General features: G+C 42.4%; 1 protein-coding gene across 4 annotated transcripts in view; it reads left to right on the plus strand.

The window, feature by feature from the left end:
* Positions 1-19,814, plus strand: part of LOC308100205 (A-type potassium channel modulatory protein KCNIP2-like) — a gene marked incomplete at both ends in the record, with an annotated part of 190,470 nt that extends 170,656 nt beyond the window's left edge. For 2 of the 4 annotated variants that reach the window (XM_080449163.1, XM_080449162.1), the window contains 8 exons: positions 7,197-7,299; positions 8,730-8,850; positions 10,804-10,873; positions 13,634-13,704; positions 15,827-15,934; positions 17,226-17,330; positions 18,148-18,210; positions 19,767-19,814. In XM_080449163.1, the coding sequence (XP_080305289.1) occupies positions 7,197-7,299; positions 8,730-8,850; positions 10,804-10,873; positions 13,634-13,704; positions 15,827-15,934; positions 17,226-17,330; positions 18,148-18,210; positions 19,767-19,814 (689 nt within the window). Of the gene's footprint in view, positions 85-7,196; positions 7,300-8,725; positions 8,851-10,803; positions 10,874-13,633; positions 13,705-15,826; positions 15,935-17,225; positions 17,331-18,147; positions 18,211-19,766 lie in introns of all 4 variants that reach the window. The other 2 variants (XM_080449165.1, XM_080449164.1) reach the window with 2 other exon arrangements.
* Between the last annotated feature and the right edge of the window lie 4,526 nt (positions 19,815-24,340).

The following is a 24,340-nucleotide window of genomic DNA, read 5'->3' on the forward strand; positions in this document are numbered from 1 at the left end:
TGCAAACCGTAGGGATCCTCCTGGTGGTCTGCAGTTCCCTCAAACTCCTGCACTTTCTGGGACTTATTGATCTCTCTGTTGAAGGTAAGGGAGGCAATGGAAGGGGAGGAGGTTAGCCAGCTGGGGAAGAGGTATAATGGATCTGTTGATGCTATACACACAGGCAGGGAAAGATTTAACTTGTAGGTACGCAGTTATTGTTTGTGTGTGTGTGTGTGTGTGTGTGTGTGTGTGTGTGTGTGTGTGTGTGTGTGTGTGTGTGTGTGTGTGTGTGTGTGTGTGTGTGTGTGTGTGTGTGTGTGTGTGTGTGTGTGTGTGTGTGTGTGTGTGTGTGCGTGCGTGCGTGCGTGCGTGCGTGCGTGCGTGCGTGCGTGCGTGCGTGACTGTGTGTGTGTGTGCGTGTGTACTTGTGGCTTTCTCTCTGCTGCAGTGAATGATGATGTTGGGGACATGTGCCCTCATTTCTTCACATCATTTGGGACCCTAAAGTAGGTAACCTATAGCCTCTTTATGATTGTGTGTGTGTGTGTGTGTGTGTGTGTGTGTGTGTGTGTGTGTGTGTGTGTGTGTGTGTGTGTGTGTGTGTGTGTGTGCCCGTGCGCGCATGTGCATGCTTGTATGAGTGTGTGCGTGCGTGCGTGCCTGTGTGTGTGTGCGCGCGTGTGTGTGCACGCACGCATGTGTGTCTGCGTACCCCGCTGATTCTTTATTTGCTTGATATCTCAACTAACACATTTGTAAACCCAGTTTTTCTCTGACATATTTTAAACTGCTCAGTTTTTCGTGTCAAACCAAAGTAACTGTTGGATGCTATACTGGGGATCTTACATTTATTCTAAAATCATTATTTTTACATTCCATCTGGCTGGCCACTAGGTGGCAGGGTGACTTGTGTCCCTAAAGAACCCATCCCATAACTGGGTGGTGGGGTCACAGGTTCAATCCCTGCAGGATGCAGCAGCCATGAAACTCTCCTTGAAAGAGACCACGGACTCTGCTGCTCCTTCCAAGTGTCATGGGATTTGTTTGCAGTGGCACATTATACACTGAGGATGCTCCAACACTGTGCTGCCTGCCACACACAACCACAACACAACACTGTCCTGTTAACCACTTAAACCCCCTCAGGGCTCTATACTTGTGTATTTTCTGTTTTCTGTTATTGTGGGGAAAGCTTTCGCTGAAAATAGCCGATCGACTAGCTCACAACGTGACGCTGTGCTATTTTCAGCGAAAGCTTTCCCCACAATCTGGATGCTGGGGTTCAAGTGGTTAAATAAAGCCGTTGCTCACATAAAAGACTGGCAAAAAGAACACAATGACTTGATGGCGAGCGTTCAGGAGTCAAGAGAATCCAGAGCGTTTTTTTTGTCACTGACTCATACAGGTAGGCTACAAGTAGCGAAATTAGTGGGACATATCTTATATCTTTAGCAGCAATGTCAGATGTGCAAAGAAGCAGAGGGCTCACCTATATAGCCAACAGTACATTTAAACACTTGTCTATCTACATGTAACATTTGGAGCAGCTGCCTTGGATTCTTTAAGATTTATTTTGTTCTTGTTATGTTGTTTTTTGACCATGTCCTCATCCAGGGCTCTGACAGCCGCAGGGGGAGAATCTCTGTCTGAGCTCTGAGCCCTGGGCAGTGAGACATGCTGAGTTGGTGGAGTTGGTTCACATAGCTTCCTGTTGTACAAACACATACAGCAACAAATTATGTGTGAAGGTCAGGATGACTCAGGCACTGGGCAAACAACTGGGCAATAGGCAGCCATGTAGTGGAAAGAAACGGGGCCTCTTCCTTACTTCCTTGTTACCAATTATACTAATGAAGGCTCTGTTCTATTCTGGTCAAACAGAGTCAGGGCGCTGATATTGTGCATGTTGGGCTCACTGGAAACACTCTGCTACACCAGTGGGTCTCAAAGTGTGGTCCAGGGACCCTCATGGTTCCTTGAAGGGCTTCCAAATGGCTCCTTACGGGTGTGTAACTCTGAGGGTGTACAGATGGGACAAAATTGATCATTTGGTTCCATTTGTACACCCTCAGAGTTATGGGGGTCCTTGAAATTAAAACAGTTTGAGAACCACTGTGCTACACTAAATGGAACAGAGCCGTCATTAGTATCATTGGTAACACCTGTGAAGGAAGAGAGAGAGAGAGGGAAAGAAAATGAGAGAAACAGGTAGGCAGGCAGGCAGGCAGGCAGACAGACAGACAGACAGACAGACAGACAGACAGACAGGGGGTGAGAGAGAGACAGAGCTTTGAGAATTGAAATGGTTCAATTAGCCCTGTCCCTACAATAGCTGTGTACTTTTATATTATTCATTAAACATGCAGTTCAGCATGGGGATCCTCGGCCCCATGCTGAACTTGTTCAGTCGGTGGAGGTCAAAGAGGTGTTGTTTTCATCACATGGCCGTTGTGCTCATCCTCCCAGATGAGATCCATGGGTGATGTGAACACAGAGCTGCCAACTCTCTCCACAGCACTTTAACCCCTGCACCACAGTACTACGTGCCAGAAGAACTGTCTTCTGTCGGCTGTCTCGTCATCATCAGTGATCAGGCCACTGTCGTGGCGTCATCTTTGATCAGGCCACTGTCGTGTCGTCATCGGTGATCAGGCCTATCACTGTCGTGTCGTCAGAAAACGTAATGGCCAAGTTGGAGCTGTGTGCGGCCGGCAACGTAGCCGTGGGTGTACAGGAAGTAGAGCAGGGGGCTCGAGACACAAAGGTGTTGGAGCCCAATCTCATCACCTGGCAGTTGAGTGAGTCCTAAGTTTCTGAGCTTGGTGTTAAGTCTGGAGGGGACTATCGTGTTGAATACTGAGCTGTAATCTAGAAACGGCAGGGTGAGGGCGGTGTGTGGTGGTGTGGCTTTGGTGTCATCTGTGGATGTGGTTAGTTGGTAAAGCAATTTGTCGAGGGGTCCAGAGTGGGCGGCAACATGCTACAGATTAGCTGCTTAATATGCTTCTCAAAGCATTTGCTCATGCACTATCTGAGGAGAGCAACAGGACAGCAACAGTCGTTTGAGCCTGTTTACCGTGCTTTCTTTTGGCACCAGAACAATGCTGGATGATTCGAAGCAAAGGGAGACTGCTGGGTTTGGAGTTGTGCCCGAGACGGAATCAAAGCCCTAATTTTGTACGGTGTAAGACAATCTCGGTGAGCCAGACTTTTTGGCTCGTTGACGTAATTCGTAAAGTCTCACTGGCTGTGAGTGTCTTGGCTCAGACCTCCAGAAATGTCTGGCCTGGCTCACACCGTTGCCATGGAGACAGGATGCTTGTCAGTGAGCCGATGTAGTGAGTGTGAATGCCCAGAGCCATGAGCTATACTGTATGTGTACGCTATAGCTTGTATTACACAGTATGAATGCTTAAACCCTCTATTCTCAGTAAAAACGACCTACTGTTAGTTGGACCAATTGTTTCCGTCTACACCAGGGTTTTTTCAGCCCAAGGACCCTGAGAGAGAGATGAAGCAGGGACCCCCCCCACTACATACTGTATAACATTGTGTTGCAGACATAAACTTTTTCATAGATTTAATAGATTTCATAGATAGCATAGACTTGTTTGACAACCCTATCATAAGTTTTGTGTTGGATTCATGTTAATGTGTATTTTCAGACATTTAACAATGTGACTCCATGTTTTCAAGTGGTTAGTGTAAATATCCTATCATACAAAGATTTGGTGCCCCCCCCTTGACTTGTAGTAACTCTGAGGACCCCCTAGGGGTACCGGACCCCCTGTTGAAGACCCCTGGTCTACACCAAATCTCTTCACCAAAAATAGAAGATCTACAAGCTTGTACATCTGCTATTTCTGGATCATGTTCCCCCTAGAATATGGATGCTGGTGACGGTGTTCAAGTGGTCAGCCACTTTTCAACCTGGTGTCACTATTTTGGGCATGTCATAGTCTAAAACATTTTCCCCCAAAAATCACAATATTGGCACAAATCGACGCGGCGGGTTGTGAGCATGTAGATCGCTATTTTAAAACTATTTAAAACTAGAGGTTCGGGCCGCTATGCGGCCCTCACACCTACGTCGCACCGCCGATCCGACCGATATATCTGAGTCATAGTGTCGGGGGCTTTGTCAGAGTACCCGTTGTACCGGTCTGTCTGTGTCCCTTTTGTGCCCATACATGGGAGATCCCTGTATCTGTCAGTCCTTGTCCCTTTTATGGCCATATATACAGAGATGTCGTCAGTGTATGGCCATTTATTGGCATGCCTATATATGGGCGTATCGGGTTTGTTTATGGTTATGTCTGAGTAGGGCTCAAGAGGTTAATTATCTATGTTTAGATCCTACATTAGAAGATTTTTTTTTCATATCGTAAAGGTTCCTGATGAAATTCCACATTTCATAATGGACAGAATAACAGCACTCTGCCAAAAGGGGAGAGGAGACATGTCGAACAGTGTCCCGATACATTAATCTTAATAAAAATGTTTCCTAAAAGTCATCCATAGTCCCAGTTCCTGCATTAATCTCACAAAGGGTAAAGCCCTTGTTTAACTTTTAAAGTGTCCTCACGTCTGTCGGAGCTTAAAGAGCAGCAGCTGAGCGGTTGCTGTGGCTCAGCCAGTTAGAGCACACAGACCATATGCTCCTTGGATCCACGTCGACTCCTGTCTTTTCATGCATGTTGTCTGCTCTCTCTGCTCTTGGTTTTCTCTGCACTCTCCTGTATGAAGAATAAAGCATAAAAATGCCAAAGGGGGGGGGGGGGGGGACGACGAAAATTACTTATTTTCTATCAATTACACTCCCCATGAAGCCTTGAATTCATGGAGATGTTTTAGTTTTTGTTATTTTTTTAGTTTTTGGCACTAGCCTACATTCCTGAGCCAATAATTTGATGACCGTCTCTATCTATTTCACCTTTAACATAACCTTGTTTTGGAAAAAGTTAAAGGTTTTTTATGCATACTGTAGGTAATCTACCTACGGCACATATTACCTCGTAATCCATCCTAACCGTAGATGTGTTATCCCTGTGCTGTTTGTCTAATGCCAGGTCCATATGGGAAAAGATCAGGCACACACCCACGCACACATAACAAACAAGCAAACCCTGGGGGCAGAGCGCCGGGCCTTGGCTCGGCAGCCGGATGGATATCAGTTTGATGCCTAGTAGTGGGGTCATGTGATGGTGTGCCTGGTCAGGATCCAGATGACGCCGGGCCAGGGCCACAGCCCCAGAGAGAGAGAGAGAGAGAGAGAGAGAGAGAGAGAGAGAGAGAGAGAGAGAGAGAGAGAGAGAGAGAGAGAGAGAGAGAGAGAGAGAGAGAGAGAGAGAGAGAGAGAGAGAGAGAGAGAGAGAGAGAGAGAGAGAGAGAGAGAGAGAGAGAGAGAGAGAGAGACCGACCTCTGAGGACAGAGGGAAGGTCAGAGACCATGTTGCCAGGTCTGCTTATTATAATTTCCCCCCCCAAGATTTTATTTGAAAATAGCACATCTACAAGCTGACAACGCGTCCCATCGCGACGCGTTGTGAGCTTGTAGATCTGCTATTGATGATGTACAGGTTTAAAGTGCTCATGTCGCTTCTTTTGGGCTTGTTTTCCTAGACCTGGTTACTTGTCTCTCTCACAGAATCTGGCAACACTGGTCAGAGACAGGACTGAGAGAGAGGCAGAGAGAGGGCAGATATACTGTAGGTAGCGGAGCAGGGTTGTGGAACAGGGGTTTGGGGTCGTATCGATCGAGCATTGATTGATTGATTGATTGATAGTTAGTCAGAAATGTAAACAGCACGAGGTACGGTCAGACGTTTAGGCAGAAAGGATAACCCAAAAAAAGTCCTGGGGACTTGTTTCCATCGTGGTCCTATGATGGCCTTTATTTCTCACTCTGCTGGGGTCCTGCTGAAAGGGGTGAAGGGGCTGCTACCGTGGAGACGCAGAACTGACCGTAAGTGTGTGTGTGTGTGCGTGTGTGTGTGTGTGTGTGTGTGTGTGTGTGTGTGTGTGTGTGTGTGTGTGTGTGTGTGTGTGTGTGTGTGCGTGTGCGTGCGTGCGTGCGTGCGTGTGTTTTCCCTCCATCCACTGTACTTTTCATACCCAGCCACGGACTCATACCGGTCTGTAACTCTGGGAGTGTTCAAATGGAGCCAAATGGACCGTTAAGGGTCCATTTGGCTCCATTTGAACACTCTCAGAGTTAAATTAACACTCATCAATTTTGCAGCATATGGTGGAATACTGTAGGTGGTCATGCAATCGGCTCGGTCGTGGTTGTTTGTGTCTACATCATTGGCTGAGGTGGTCTTCTGTAGCGTTCTGTGCACAATCGCTCCGGCAAATCTGATCAGTCGGTCGGTCAGGTGGAATTGAGTTGAATTCTATGTGATTGTGAGTGGTTTGACGTGGCCTCTTCCACAGCCCCTTTCTGATTGGCTGGAGGCGATGATGGGTGTCTTGTGAGAGGTTCCAGTGAGCGGTGGTCCTGGACACGCAGTGCATCTGTTGTTTGAACTATACTGTCGGTTGGTCTCCCATGCCTAAAGCCAGGTCAGCACACCATTGTCATTGCCAACAGACCACATGATTCGGTCTGATGCACGTTGTATGTTTGCACACGTGTGTGTGTGTATGTGTGTGTGTGTGTGTGTGTGTGTGTGTATGCTTATTACTATACTTGTGTAGAATCAGAGAATTAGACATCGTGAGGACCAGGAAATGTTTTTGTTTTATGGTACAGGCTTATACAATTAGGAAAGGGGTTAGGGTTAATATGAGACCTTTAGAAGTTAGTTTTGGGGGGTTAGGGTTGGAGTTATGCCTACGATTGGAGTTATACCTAGTTGGTATAACTCCAATTTTCCGCACACCGGAAAAATAGCTGATCTACAAGCTCACAATGCGTCGGCAGCGTGACGCATTGTGAGTTTGAAGATCTGCTATTTTTCGGCTTTAGTTTTATGTTAAAAAGGGCACATTTTCTTTTATAAAAAGGCATTCATGAAATTGGCATCTTAAATTGTTGTTATTGTCACAAGTATAGTAAAACAAACGTGTGTGTGTGTGTGTGTGTGTGTGTGTGTGTGTGTGTGTGTGTGTGTGTGTGTGTGTGTGTGTGTGCGCGCTGCGTGCGTGTGCGTGTGCATGAAAACCAGCGTTGCGTGTCTAACCTCTGTGCTGTGGTTCATGGTGACTTGCAGGTAACCCTTCCACCAGCCAAAGCAAAAAAAGCATAAAGCAGCGATTCCTCAAGCTGTTGCCGTGCTGCAAACCTACGCCGCCCCCCTCAATCGCTCAAAGCAAGTGCTTCTTCACTCTCTATACATCTTTGTTGTCCCCCCGTCCCCCTGTCCCCTTACTTCCCAGACCTCATGTGTTCAGTCTGTCTTCCATTGTCCATTGCACGCACAGCGAACCCCACCACAAAAAAAAAGAAGTTCTACACCCACCTACTGTACAGTGCTGGAATTATGATGGCGTGTGATGGTACAGGCCTACTTGCCCTTTTGATGACAGATTTGGGGCCTACAATGTGCGTGTGTGTGAGAAAAGAAAGTGGTATACTGCACTGAAACAGCACACAGATAGTGGATGTAAACTCAAGTTAAAACAGTATGTGTTGAAGAGGAGAGTGTATAGCCTTGGGGGAAATGGTTTGGATGATGGCATGCTGTTTTTTAGTTACTATATTTAACACACACCGTTTAGGATGCCTCTACTTGACTTGTACACCTTCTCATAAAAAGTCTGTTCACCATCGCTTTCACACTGTTATCATGTTACCTCTCGTGGTTTAGTCTTGCGTGGCCAGGCGATCAGAGATCTCCTCCTATAGATCTCAGAACGCCATGGCTGCGAGAGACTACTCGTGGTTTGATTTATTTTTGTTTAGTTTTACTTTAGCTTTCGATGTGTCTCCTCCCTGTGTTGATGTACAGTAGGCTATGAATGATGTGTCTCTCCTCCCTGTGTTGATGTACGTACGGTAGGCCAAGAAGTGAAAATTAATCAGCCGAACCAACTGTGGGAATTAACTGAGGCACCGACCTCACACCGTCTCTTCCATTAACTCTGCTGTCACTCAACAATGGATTCAGTGGAGCAGTACTTTAATGATGATCAGTGATCTGGCTGATAGTGAATGTTTTTGTCGGCAAAATGTTATTGCTTAATTTGGCTTATAGCAAGGGTTCCCTTTTCAGGCTGTGGCGCCCCAAAATAATCATATTTGAACTGGGGACCCCCAATCCCCTGACAAGAACTTGTAATTGTAGGCATTACATTTAGTTTGACTTTGTTCCACAGATAAATATTGTGAAAATAGCCGAACTACAAGCTCACAATGCCTCGCACTGCGAGGCGTTGTGAGCTTGTAGATCGGCTATTTTCACGTTTGCTTCTTTTCTTACGCAATATTTGACAATTAGGTATTAAAAGGGTCTTAAAAGTCATTAAATTGTAACTTTAGAAATGTGTAGATACCCTGTATACAATTATACTGTATGTTGGTTTGTTTACTGTTGAGTGAGAAAACAATGTTGCACATTAAGCTAATCATCTGGGGAACCCCCAAAATAATTTGGGGACCCCCCTTGGGAATCACTGGCTTATAGAACCTCAAGTCAGCTAAAGCACACAAAAAGCACTGAAAATCAATGTGTCCAGTTTGTTTGTGGTGTGGTGCTGCTGGTGGCTGACGGCGCTCCCTCTCTCTTTCTCCCTCTCACAGACAGCGTGGAGGATGAGTTCGAGCTGTCCACCGTGTGCCATCGCCCGGAGAGCATGGACAAGCTGCAGGAGCAGACCAAGTTCACCAAGAAAGAGCTACAGGTCCTGTACAGAGGCTTCAAGAACGTACGTCCGTCTGTCCGTCTGTCTGCCCGTCTACCCGTCCGTCTGTCTGTCTGTCTCATGGTTTTCTGGGTGTCTTGTTGTGCCCCCAGTACAGTAACGACTCGCACCGGAGAGTGTATACAGTGCTGTAAATATGTACAATGATCTAAATATATAGATCATGTAGATCATTTGTTTGTTTTTATTGATCTCTCTTCCCCTTGCCCCCCATTCTTCTTCTTCCATTTTTCTCTTATGGAAATAACAAAAATTATGGAGCTTGCACAAAGATGAATTTCACCCACTGTTTTACACCTGTGATGTGACAATAAAGTTTATTCTGATTCTGACATGAAAACCCTGATGAACATGATTAACTAGAGGCATAGACATGCATGACTCACGTTAAGGACATTGTGGAACATACATTCAGACTGTAGACTAAAACCTTTTATAATTACTGTATATACTTTGTCTTACGACAGTGTTGCCGCCGGCTGGAAATAAAAAAATACTGATTTTCAAGCACAATGTTTTTCCCGTTGAGCATCACCGTCATACGGCGAAGCATGAGTTAGGCTTTAGTAGCAGATGGAAGTCTCACTGCTTAACAGTAGGTGACAGTAATAGATTATGATGTGATATGATAATCACAGCGCACAGTCTGACAGTGTCCATATTGCACCATAAGTAATCATGATGAATTGTGTATATTAGGTAATGATTTGCTGACATAACCATAAAGAAACCCGATATGCCCATATATGTAAACTAGTATGGAGATCCGATTGTCCAGAGCCACAGATCCGACCACTATATGGTCATGTGTATATATGGGACCGACTTTAAACTCTGTGAGCACATCAGCAAGGACTCGAGGGAGTGCGATGCGACGTAGGTGTGAGGGCCGCATAGCAGCCCAAACCATAGTCAGAAGTGAAGTTTAAACAACTAAATTCTCATCTAGACAAAATCTTTAAACTACATTCTGTAACACAACCAGTGGTGGAAAAAGTACTCAAATTCTTTACTTAAGTAAAAGTACCAATACTGCAATATAAAAATACTCTGTTACAAGTAAAAGTCCAGAATTCAAAATGTACTTGAGTAAAAGTACAAAAGTATTGGCATCAAAATGTACTTAAAGTACCAAAAGTAAAAGTACAAAAATGTTTGAAAATAGCAGATCTACAAGCTCACAACGCGTCGCATCGCGACGCGTTGTGAGCTTGTAGATCGGCTATTTTCAAATAGCCTAGGTATAAAATATTGCTAAAGTGGTTAATGTATGTTTTATAATATAATAATTGATATCTGAAAAGTAACTAGTAACTAAAGTTTTCAAATAATTGTAGTGGAGTAAAAGTACAATATTTGCCTCTGAGATGTAGTGGAGTAGAAGTAAAAGTATTGGAAATTGGAAATACTCAACTAAAGTACAAATACCTCAAAATTGTACTTAAGTACAGTACTTAAGTAAATGTACTTAGTTACTTTCCACCACTGAACACAACATTAGTAATTGTGAGTTTTCTCCACCAACCATTGCCTCTTGTTGTTGTCAAATGCATTCTGAGATACCTGGAGGTCCTAAGTCCACACAAGTCACCACCCGATGCATACCCGTTAAAGTAGGTGGATAAAGTTTGCATCAGGGCATTCGGACTGTTCTTGGCTGCAGACTTTGAATTGGATCAGTACTTGGGCTGCGACTAATGATGCCTCACAATTTGCAATTTACAATTTAGGCATTTAGCTGACACTCTTAGTCCAGAGCAATTTACAGTAAGCAAGGTTAACACAAGGTAATACATCAAATGCATAGAAATAATCTAGGATAGTAGGTAAATCAAGAACCTTTAGAATCAGTCTAAACAGTATAATATCTTCACAAGTTCATGAGCACACGAGTACAGATAAGTAGAGTTATGTGCTGATGGGTCAAGTTGATGAGTTTTCGTCTGTATACCCTAGGAATGCCCGAGTGGAGTTGTGAACGAGGAGAACTTTAAGACCATCTACTCTCAGTTCTTCCCTCAGGGAGGTGAGTGGTTGATATTACTTGAACAGCATTATTACCCCATCATTACATCATAACATTACTGTTAACAAATCATGTTCTTTCTTTTTGTTTTTACTTAGTTTATTGGATTTTCCACAGAAGCATTCAGTATCAAAAATGGCTACTATGCAGATACATAATAGCTTCCGCCAATGCAATCCATCCAATACAAACATTGCAATAAACACCCAAAAACTCTCAACACCATAAAGGAAACCAAACAAAGATACAAAAAACAGATAAAGAACACAGACAAATGAAAAACAAAACAACATCAGTCAAACAATACATATCCATGACACATCTATAATCCGCATAACAGCACAACACCCCCGCCACATCAAACACATCACATCAACATTCCACCAGACCTCACGTATCCTCAAGCAGAGATGGATTTAAATTCTGGACAAATTGAAAGAATGGACCCCATAATTTCCAAACTTGTTGGATGAGCCACAATCAGAGTCTGATCTTTTCCAGTTTTAGACAATACAGTCTCTTATCCAGTGAGTGTGAGAGGGGGAGTAGGTGATTTCCAATTAATCAAAATGTGTCTCCTAGCCAATAGAGTGACAAAGGCCAAAATATATTCTTTAAATTTAGGGAGAGAAGGCAGTGAGGGGAAAACCCCAAAGAAAGCAAAGAGTAAGTTCCACTCTCTGTCCAATAATTGTCTAGAGGGGCAAAGCCAGAACATATGAATGATAAGATTGCTGACTAACAAATCATGTTCTTGCTGAAACGAGTAAAGTATAAAGCCGGAGAGTTTTGGGTCCGATGACAAGTCCCAGACCACCAATTGCCAATGTCTTTAAATCAATCTGAAAAACTTAGATTTGATTAAAGTTTCTGTTTGAGAACATTTGGGGACCCCCCACCCTGACAACCACTTGGAATTGAGGCATTACATTTTGTTCCACAGATAATTATTGCGAAAATAGCTCTTTGTAGATCGGCTATTTAATTTATTTTTGACTCTTTCTTATATTATATGAAAATTTGGCCAATGTTTGACCAGTTCTTATAGTATAGTTTGTTGACTACTTTTAACACAGTAATGGCCTTTTATTAAAAAGGTCTTAAAAGTCCTTAAATTGTCACTTCACTGTCATCTGGGGACCCCCAAAAAATCATGTAGGGACCCCCTGGTGGATCCCGGCCCACAGGTTGAGAACCACTGGTCTAATATAGTGCAGTCTTGAAATAACAGACACGTACAGTTGCTGAAACGAGCATGCTGCATTTGAATACAAGATATTTAGGGTGATTTGATCAGGGCATCCCTACTGAATTTGACATTAAATATGTATGAGTTGATAGACCAATCTGTCGCTTTTCTCTCTCCATTACATTCAGATTGTCACATACTGTGTGCACACTCCGGTCTGAGGTCTCATTCCTGAGACTATGTTGACATGGTCTGTCACCTTTCAGATAGAGCTGTGTACATCTCACCTTTACAAGCCATTACTTTTCAGTTTCCCACACTGTAGTGTTGACATGACGTCAACTTGTGTAGCCCTACTGTGAATGACATTACAGATTTTGCTTGCTCTCGCAAAAACCAACTGTGGGGCAGCAAAAGCCAGACACTCACATTCCAAACCACAACATTTGATTGACTGGTGATACAAACGTCATTGACACAAGAAAGAAGAACATTGAATGACAGAAAAATCACGTGAAAGATCTGATTAGAATTGCAGCTTGCGGGGTCGCATATTTCAATGTATTCGGTCCGTAGGATATAAAGTAACATTGTCTTGGGTCCTAGTGATGACAAAATGCCACACTGCTTTAAATATTCACTTTCCAAAAAATGTGTCTCCATACAGCCTATACAGTAGTTGCACCATAATAATAATGATAATAATAATTATTAGAATAATTCCCCCCTTTGGCCCATGCGGTACCCCATGCTGTATCATTGTCATCCCATGCGCCCCAGACAGAGGAAAAGATGCTGAGAGGTAGGGCATGCCTCTTGGCGGAGATTTAAAGCTCCACTGGGGCTTTCTAGTTTAAAACGATTATTTGTGTGTGTGATCTTGGATATTTTTAACTACTGTAGCTGCTACTTTTAGCCACCTAAATACAGTACCTTTGAAAGATGTTCCATCCTGTGCCAATGAAGTGTGTTCTACTGTACTGTGCTCAGTGTTGCCAGATTTTGTGAGAGAAATAACTAAGCAACCAGGTCTAGTGAAAACAAGCCCAAAAGAATGACTATATAGGCCACATACACTGCACTTTAAACCTATATACATTATTTGAAAATATCAGATCTACAAGCTCACAATGCATCTCATCGCGACACGTTGTGAGCTTGTCTGCTATATCTGCTATCTGCTATTTATTTTTTTTATCTTGGGGAAAATGTAGAATATTTGTGAAACATCTTAACAACACAAATCTGGTATGGGGGTCGCTGACACAAAATATTTTCAGATGGGGGTCCATGACATGAAAATGTTTGAGAACCACTGGTTCATTAGGAAGCAAGCCCAAATAAGCAACTACACTTTAGAAAGAAGCCCAAAAAAACACAACCCGCAACTACTAATATTTTCAAACAACATTACAGAAAAATCAGCCCAAAGTCGCCTAGAATAAGCGGACATGGCAACCCTGACTGTGCTGTACATCTCTCTCTCTCTCTCTCTCTCTCTCTCTCTCTCTCTCTCTCTCTCTCTCTCTCTCTCTCTCTCTCTCTCTCTCTCTCTCTCTCTCTCTCTCCAGATTCAAGTATGTACGCACATTTCCTGTTTGAAGCCTTTGATACAGACAAGAACGGATCTATTAGTTTCGAGGTGAGCTCTGTTTTTTACACTGTCAGTTTTTCCCTGAAATGAGAACAAGGACGTCTATGCGAATGAGACATCATGTGTGAGACATGTGATAAGATGTACAGTATATATTATCTATGTTAGTCCCTTTCTAACAAGACTCTAGAGTAGTGTTCCTCAACGGGGCGGTTCAGCCCCCCCAGGGGGGCGTACAGAGAAGTTTTAGGGGCGCTGGAAGCAATATTATTTCAAAGAGGGCGCTGGGGTGCTCTTGAGGAGGGCAGTTTAATATATCGCTGTTGCCAGGCAGAAACCAGTGTTGCCCTGCCAAGGTAAAGTGCAGTAACTACGAAAAAATAAATCACTGAAAAATGGGTTTAAAAGTGATCCAACTGGTCAGCCAAATGAGATATCGGCATATAACTGATATTACACCAATTGTACATCTGTTCTTGAGGTAATTGTTTATCCCCCAAAATCACAAAGGCTAATGTGACCTTTGGGATACACAAATAAGTCGGTGTGTCCAAAAACGTAGTTACTGCACTTTGGCTTGGCAGGGCACAGTATGTCCATATTCTAACCTTTTGTGTTTTTTCGTAAATGTATTCCCTACTTCATGTAACAGCGTCACACAAAAGCATCAAAAGTAGCAAATCTGCAAACTCGAAACGCAGCATGATACTGACATGATACTGACAAGTTGCTGAGGGAGCCTTTTTTCAGAATTATTGTAGTTGAAGTTATAGGACACCAGATTTATAATGATGAACTAAATATCCAGCCATGCAGAATGTTTTAGCCTATAATATATAAGTTAACACATTAGTTTTGTTAAACTCATTACTGTCACACTTAATATTGTAGGGCTATTTGTGAAATTGTGACTGACTGTGACAAAGTTGTTATTCTAATGTGAATATTTTTCGATTGCATTGAAATGCACTGGCACATGTTGGCCTCATATGGCCTAGCACAGGGCTACTCAACTTAAGATGGCTCAGGGGCCACTCAGCAAAATACCAAAAGTCCAAGGGGCCGCCAGCTAAAAATTACGGTCCTATTTTGGATTTTGTAACACACACTACACATTGTTATTGTTATAAGAAAATGTACTTTTTGACATCATATTGAAAGTGTACCTGTATATTTTGTGTGTATGTCCAGTGGCATCAGTTCAGCAAAAGCTAAGGTATGGCAAGGTTAGGGTTGCCAACTCCCAGAGATTGAATTAACGGACACCTATCCTGGGCGCGCGGCGAAGCCGTGCGGCCGAAAAAAAATGGGGGTCAAACCCCCCAAAAAAACAGAAATGCATAGAAAACTATGCATTATACCTGTAACAATTGACGCACCTGTATGTATGTCTGTCTTTGTTTTTGAAAAAAAAATTAGCAACAAATATATTTGAACGGAAATGTATATATTTATCCCGTGCTTAAAAAAAAAAAAAAAAAACATGAGGGGCCGCCAAGACGCTGCGTTGGGGCCGCATGCGGCCCGCGGGCCGCGGGTTGAGTAGCGCTGGCCTAGCACTTTGTTTGGAGCTTAACAGCTTTAATAAACAACAGAACTTGCTTAAAGATTGTGTCTCCTCATCAGTTTGAGCTCAGATGTGGTTTTCATTTAGTCTGTAAGTTATGAATTCATACACAGTGAAAGTCTTAGTGTTAATATAATTCAAATGAGTGTCCAAATGGACCCAAAATATCATGTGTACAGTACACTTTTCGGAGTTAAATCAACAATGAGGATTTTTACAATGTAGGCTGCAGGAAAGGGAAAAAAACGACTGCTAATGTTGAAAATGCAAAGTAAGACTTTTGGGGAGAAAGGATGCAATTACAGGGGGCCAGAAAAAAAAGTAAAGAGTAATAGGTCATATATTACAGATTTTGAGTAACTTTTCCAACACTGCTCTTATGTACCTGTACACAAGATGTAACAATGAATTACAACCTTGAACCTACAATTACAATAGTGCTTTGCGCCGCATTTCGAGCTTGTGGATCTGCTACTTTTGATGCTTTTGTGTGATGCTGTAATATGATCAAGTACAGCGTTAATTTATGAAAGAAACTGTTAGAATATGGAGATTTCTACCCGACAGCGACGATATGACATATATCTCTTGCTTCTCTCTCAGGACTTTGTTTTCGGTCTCTCTATCATTCTGAGAGGAACCATAAACGACCGGCTAAACTGGGCCTTCAACCTCTATGACTTGAACAAAGACGGATGCATCACCAAAGACGTAACCACACACACACACACACACACACACACACACACACACACACACACACACACACACACACACACACACACACACACACAACACACTAGAGCAGTGGTTCTTAAATGTTTCGTGTCAAGGCCCCTAAATTGGGGGACCAGGGGGACCCCAGAAGAGAAGATTTTCCAAGCATTTTCGATATTTTTCAAATATTTTCAGAAATAGCTGATATGCAAGCTCACAGCGCCTCACTTTGTGCCGCGCTGCGGCATTGCTGCTGATTTATTTGGATAGCCAAAGTATAAATAGATAAAGTGGTTAAAATTATTGTGATGCTATATTAACTTCTTTTGCTGGGGATCAATTCAGAATCTGTAGTGGGTACTCTTAGAACATAAAACACATTGAGGCAAAGACAAGAATTCAGATTTCAAAGTATGAGTGATTTTACTCGAGTAAAGAGACAAACTTACATGTACATTTGCAATGGAAACCCTGTCTGACTCAGCGCATGTCAAGACTTTCCTGTCTTCCTAATAGGCCATTCCACATCATAGATGTGGAATGGCCACAATCTATTTATTTGACCAGAGCCGGTAAAAACCTCCCTGTCAATTCAGGAGCAATATCTTAAATATCCTTCAATCTGCAAATGCCTAGTGATCACAAACAAATTCATCACTGATACTTTAAAACTCAGAATAAAAGCAATGCCTCATCACAGCACACCCAAACAGATTCCCTTGTACTCACTGTGTGATGGTGATGGTTGGCTAAGCAGCAAAGACAGACAGAACAAATCCTCGATTACTCATGAATCGGCCAGCCACAGAATACTTCTTCCCTGCTAGCCAACGCACCCCAGCAGTACAGCAACGTGATATTGATCTACACCAATGGGTGCTTACATGGTCAAAGGTACATGTCACAACACGAATAATGTTACCAGCTGTGTATAGCTACACATCAGCTGTTCCAATGGATACAAAAATACGAATATACAGAACTATGAGTTCTCTTAGATTTTACTTATTTCAGAATTGCTTTGACACCCCCCCAAGGACCACTGGGGGGTCCTTTGAGAACCAATGCGCGCGCGCGCTGCGCGCGCGCACACACACACACACACACACACACACACACACACACACACACACACACACACACACACACACACACACACACACACACACACACACACACACACACACACACACAAATACGTTCAGTCTTGCGCGATCAAGCTGCTCTAAGCTTGAGGGAAAGATGGCTATAAGATCTAACCAACCCAATATCCTCACATTTGCAGGAGATGTTGGACATCATGAGGTCCATCTACGACATGATGGGGAAGTACACGTACCCCAATATGCAGGACGACGCCCCAAGGGAACATGTGGAGACCTTCTTCCAGGTCACTCTGTCTACAGTGTAGATTTTACTTCCCAAATCTTGAAAGGGTGTCACAAATCCTCACAGAAACTGTGAATCTCAATATTGGCATGAAGAGAAGATATCTGTATCTATAATAGCCTATCAATTTAGTTCATGTCCCTGTGAGTTTTAATTTGTTTTATTAAAAGAATAACCATTCTTTATTTTTTTAATACATGTGTTTCTAAGATTTTTGCATTGATACACAGCTATTCATTTTTATTCTTATTTAGACTACTACTACTATCCTTTGTGTGCATGTATGCACATACTGCCTGTCAAAAAAAATACGTGTTTTTTTTGGCACATCATTTGTAGGTGTAGACCTCGGCTCACACTTTGGAATAAAAAGTGCTCATGGGCTTGAATAGGTTGGTTACCACTGGTCTACACATTCTACTTTCTAGACTCCAGAAATAAACGCAAAACCTGGAAAATGACACATTAGATATAAGTATTTTCTCCTCCTGACTACTCCCTTTATGACTATTTAAATTCCCCAGAGGGGATGAATTATAGAAGTATCATGATTAAAAGAGGTGTTATTTGTCACTCACTCAACAGTATGTGCCGGTAAAAAGAAAAGAAAGAAAGAAAGAATAAAGGACAAATACAAACAAACAAACAAACAAACCAAAAAACGCATATTATATGTGACCGTTATTTAGCAACCAGGATGAATAGGATATACAGTACATAATATCTAATGCAAGGTAAAATATGTGCAAAGTGCAGTGTTTGTTTTTGTTTTGTTGTTTGTTGTTCAGTGAGTAAATGTCTTGTACTTTTCCTTGCAGAAAATGGACCGTAATAAAGACGGTGTGGTCACTATAGAGGAGTTCATCGAGTCTTGCCAAAAGGTTTGTCTGAGGCTGCTTATTTTGTACCTGACAGTGACACATAATACTGTATTATGTGACACTTGAAGGACCATCAATACTTATGTCATTGTCTGTTCACAGCTTGGGCCATACATTGCACATACAAATACTATTTCCCTGTTAATGCAAAAAAAATTACTGACATGACACTGACCATGATACTGTCATGATACTGACATGATACTGACCATGATACTGACCATGATACTGACATTATACTGACCATTATACTGTCATGATACTGACCATGATACTGTCATGATACTGACATGATACTGACCATGATACTGACCATGATACTGACCATGATACTGACCATGATACTGACCATGATACTGACCATGATGCTGACCATGATACTGACATACTGACCATGATACTGACATGATACTGACCATGATACTGACATACTGACCATGATACTGACATACTGACCATGATACTGACATACTGACCATGATACTGACCATGATACTGACCATGATACTGACCATGATACTGACATGATACTGACCATGATACTGACCATGATATTGACATGATACTGACCATGATGCTGACCATGATACTGACATACTGACCATGATACTGACCATTTTACTGACATGATACTGACATGATACTGACCATTATACTGTCATGATACTGACCATTATACTGTCATGATACTGACCATGATACTGACCATGATAGTGACATGATACTGACCATGATACTGACCATGATATTGACCATTATACTGTCATGATACTGACCATGATATTGACCATTATACTGTCATGATACTCACCATGACACTGACCATGATACTGACACGATACTGGCCATGATACTGACCATGAAACTGGCATTAGTCATTAAAACGTTATAGAACTAGAATCTGGGAGAAACCAATACAGTTGTTGGGCATAAAACTTAGGGTGGTATGAAGACAACTGACTGTCATCTTCAGGGTAGTGCTCGTGTTTATGTTTAAGTTTAAAATCTGTCTCCTTTCTGTAACTCTGATGACTAAAAATGTATCTAAGGACCTGAGCTATGTGTGCGGGTGTATGTGTTTCATGTTTCTTTTTTTTTTTTAAGTCAATACAAATATATAGAAAATTTAAAAAAAAAACGTTATAGAACTGACTTTAATAATTAAGTCATTGTTGGCTAAAACATCATTGCATGGTTAATAAGTCGTGGACGTTTGAATTGAATTCATTAATCAATACATTTCCCAGCGACTACTTTTATTTTAGCTAGACATTTCAAATAAGTCTGTGCTTTAACATGCATTAAAATGCCACGATACCTATAGTCTGTCGGGTGGAAACCTTGTATGGCTAAAACTGTTACTTTTCAGGATTCAAATAAAAAAAACATCCCAAAGCTTGTAGATCTGCTACTTTTGATGCTTTTGTGTGACGCTGTAGTACGATCAAGCAGGGCGTTAATTTAAGAAAAAACACAAGAGGTGAGATAAGAGATTTCTGCCTGACAGCAACGACATGACTTTAACACTGTCTGTATGTCTCTTGTCTCTGAAACAGGATGAGAACATCATGCAGTCCATGGCACTGTTTGACAACGTCATCTAAGAGCATCTAGAAGCACACTGGCACCGGAGAAGCGTGTGTGTGCGTGTGTGTGTGTGTGTGTGTGTGTGTGCGTGTGTGTGTGGACAGGCATGCATGCTTGTGGGTATGTGTACACGTTTTATATTTTTGTTGACCTCTTGCGTGTCGCTGCTGAGTGCGCAGGTCAGTGATTGTCCATCTCCATCCTTCTGGAGGACAAGATGGCCACTCTCCAAGACACAGTGGAGGAGGTTCCTGTCTCCCCTCCCCCGTCCCCCAATGATACCCCCACTTCCCCCAGAGACAGAGAGAAGACAAGAGGCAGGCTCATAGACACTGACACACCACCACCCGTTTTATTTCAAACTTTACAACATATTGTTGAACGAAATAACTCCTGCGGCCTCTAAAAGGCTGGCCTCAAAGAGCGATGGTGTTGTTGCCCCCGAAACCCTGATCTAAGACCAACACTGCAGGTTTGGAAATGGTTGAAGGGAAACGCTGGTCCCAGCTCTGTGCAACGAACGCCGACCTGAAGCAGCTAGGCCTACACTCTCACTCCTCATGTCATAAATGTAGAGGTGAATCCAGCGCCATCTGGTGGAAGTAAGAAGCAGAAACACTCGCAAATGGGGGACAACAGGGACCCAAAGATAAAAACAACAACTGGGATGAACCGAGTGGCGCCAGACGTCACAGATGGAGGCGCAACAGTGTTGTTTTCAATAAGGAACTGATTTTAATATCGCATGATGATGTCACTATTATTCAATTATGTATTTACAGAGATACTCCAAAGTCTGCCTGTCTGTCTGTCTGTCTGTCTGTCTGTCTGTCTGCTGTTCCTAGTCATCCACAGGTGCCTCACCTTTTGTGTGCGTGTGCGTGTGTGTGTGAGCGTGTTAGAGAAAGAGACATAATCTACACTATCCAATCCACATCATATAAGACTTGTGGGGTAAAACACCCAACTTCATCCTCGGAATATCTCCCTGGCCTTCCAATTGTATAGCTGTAGGTGTGTGTGTATGTGTGTGTGCACGTGCGTACGTGAGTGCGTGTGTGTGTGTGCGTACGTGCGTGCGTGGGTGTGTGTGTTGACTGTTGTTCCTCTTCCAGTATTCCCACAGTGGGTATAGGCAGTACTAAGTTGGCTTGCACTATTAGTTGACAAGCAGCTTTGCCCTTTTTTTCAGCATCATCTCCATACTGTATATGGGTCCTCAATTATGCTCACTATGGCAATGGTTCTCAAACTATTTCATGTCAAGGACCTCCAAAATGATGTGTATTTGGCTGCGGACCCCCATCTGAAAAGGTAGATATTTTTCAAAAATAGCAGATGTACAAGCTTGGAGGGCGGCACGATGTGACGCGCTGTGAGCTTGTAGATCTGCTATTTTTGAATGGCCAACGTATAAATGGATAAAGTGGTTAAAAGGATTATGATGCTATATTAACTACTTTTGCTGGGACCCGCCTGGACCCCACTTTGAGAACCACTGCACTATGGGACGGTGCCATTTCTGCTTACACGACTGTTTGGATCGTTCTATGAGATGACATTATAAACTTTTTTATTTATTGTTATTGACGCAAGAAGAACAATGGCATACAATTGAGCGTGCAATTTTTTTCCAGGAAGGGAATAAAGGCTGTAGTTTCTATTGGCTTGGAATTTTCACCCATGATGTCATTGGTAGCCAGGTTTGTGAACTGTCCACAGCTAGGCCTGTCATAATTATTACATAATCGCCTAATCGCAATAATATATTGTGTAATCATTGTTGAAAATAATTCATATATTTGCAAACATTTTCAAAAATAGTGGAAATAGCCAATCTACAAGTTCAAAACGTGTCAGGATGTGACAAGTTCTGAGCTTAATGTTCTTATGTTCAACGACAGAAGCGCTATTAAATTGTTAATCTCAATTATTTGAGCGACAATTAATCGCCAAGTAAAATGTCATAATGGTGACAGCCCTATGCACAGTGTGAGCAGATGGAAATGGTGGCATCTTATAATGAGCATTTGTGAGGACTAATTATGTGAAGATCAGGTTGAAAATGGGTGTGTCCCTATTTTATATTACGACATATATGACGACATCATGCAAAAATAGCTAAAATGAAAAATAGCTCAAAATGGAGACGCCAGGGTTCATGTGGTTAATCACCCCCTGACTCCTCTAAACCAGTGGTTCCCAAACTGGGGGTCGGGACCCCCATGAGGGGGTCTCCAAGTTATTTTGGGGGGTCTCCAGATGATGAGCTTAATGTGCAACATTGTTTTCGCACTCAACAGTAAACAAACCGATATACAGTGTATACAGGTTATCTGCACATTTCTAAAGTGACAATTTAATGACATTTAAGACCTTTTTAATACCAAATTGTCAAATATTATGTAAGAATGGGGCATACGTTGTGAATATTGCCCAGCTCATAAACGCCTCGCAGTGCGAGGCGTTGTGCGCTTGTAGTTCTGCTATTTTCACAATATTTATCTGTGGAACCGAGTCAAACTAAATGTAATACCTACAATTCCAAGTGCTTGTCAGGGTGGGGGGGTACCCAGTTTAAATATGATTATTTTGGGGGGTCGCGGCCTGAAATGTTTGGGAACCCTTGCTGTGAACATGGGACCGGCATGCCACAATTGTACTAGTCTTATCAATAATATACATTCAGTGGGAATTATTAGATTACCAATGGTGTATTTGTGAAACATTATGTAAACAGAAAAACTTTGTCATGTGGTTGCAGCAGGTTCTACCACTTAAACGGGAAAAAAAAGGAATTCTGGATAAAAATGTTTTTTATTATTCCATTTCACTAATTCAAAGAGGTGTGCATGTGTTTGTGAGTGAGAGATTTTAATGACATGCTGTTCTTCTCACCCATACCCCCCCTCACTCTGTAAACACCAAAGATTCAAGTCACTGATCATTGTAGTGTGTTGTGACAAATGGGGCCCAACATAGAAAAGAGAGAGGGAGATATGGTTTGGAGAAGTTGGCTGGAAGGGTGATATGGGGACACAATGATCTAACATGGCAGTGTGTGCTTCACTGGTCCCTGCGTGTGGTTTGCGTTGGCAAACGCTACGCTCTGATAACAATGATTGCCTCATTTAAGCAAACTTACTGTACATCCACACCCAAGCCATTCGACTGTATTCATTCAAGAGCTGTTACTTAAAGGGCCTGAACACTCACACAGCCGGTGTATACACAGTTACTCTCGCTGATTACACTTGGGTGTAGATGGGACAATGGGAAGATGGGTGGAGCTATGGAGACCATTTCATCTCACGCAATTACAAGCAATGTAAATTGGCCTGCCCTTAAACCCGAGCATCCTTATTCTGGGGGCGAGCATTCATTGAAAATAGTCGATCTAATAAGCTCACAACAAAGTCACAACGAGATGTGTTGTTAGCTAAAGCAGTGGTTCTCAACCTGTGGGTCGGGACCCCCAGGGGGGTTCGCACATGATTTTTTGGGCGTCCCCAGATGACAGTGAAGTGACAATTTAAGGACTTTTAAGACCTTTTTAATTCCTAAAGAAAAAAGGAAAAGAAAAAAGACCATTACTGCATCAAAAGTAAGTCAAACTAAATGTAATCCCTACATTACAAGTGCTTATTGGGGTGGGGCGTCCCCAGTTCAAAAATGATTATTTGCAATTAGCTGCAATTTGTAATCACGTGACCTCAAGTACAATTCCATCTCAAACTAGATGGATGCATTCCAGCTAATATGCTGTAGAGAGTACTGTGTTCTACCCCCTAATTGTAGCCTGGAATCCAGACTGATTCGCTCCATTCAGCTGACTTTTCTTTTTCACTAAGCGAAGTGAAAAAATAAAAATAAGTCTGAACGGAGCAAAACAAATGTAAAAGGATTCCAGGTTACCCAAATTGTGCAGAAAATTGTCTATCTATCAGCCTGAGTAACTGAAAAGACCTATATGAGTGTTCAGGGCCTTCAATTCTGAACGACTGAGAATGAATACATCTCAGGTACCAGGACTCCCAAAAAACAGGTGTTTCACTCTACGTCCTGCAACGCACGAAGTGTTGTGTGCCCATAGCGTCTTCTTGTCGTCTCGCAACGGGTTGTCTTGTCAAGCGGCAAAAAACATAACCTAAAAAGTTGTTAACTAACCTCAAGGTTAAACCTACAGGAGACCTCACTCCTAATTGAAAATTCAGAGATGATTTTCTCGTTCTTTTGTGTGATCGATTTACAAAGATTACACATTTCTGCAAACCATGGATAAGTTGAATGTCAATGTTTCTCAACCATAAACACATTTCATATCAATGTTCAAGTACTACAGTATGTTCTCTCTGTCAGGTGGAAACCTCTTATGTCCAAAACTGTTACTTTTCAGGATTCAAATTCAAAAACAGCAAAAGTAGCAGATCTACAAGCTCAAAACCCAAGCTTGCAGATCTGCTACTTTTGATGCTTTTGTGTGATGCTCTAGAAAATGGGTGATCAAGTAAGGCGTTCATTTACGAAATAACACAAAAAGTTT

Source organism: Gymnoscopelus braueri (assembly GCF_963280865.1).
Source record: "Gymnoscopelus braueri genome assembly, chromosome: 14".
In the NCBI taxonomy this organism is placed as follows: domain Eukaryota; kingdom Metazoa; phylum Chordata; class Actinopteri; order Myctophiformes; family Myctophidae; genus Gymnoscopelus; species Gymnoscopelus braueri.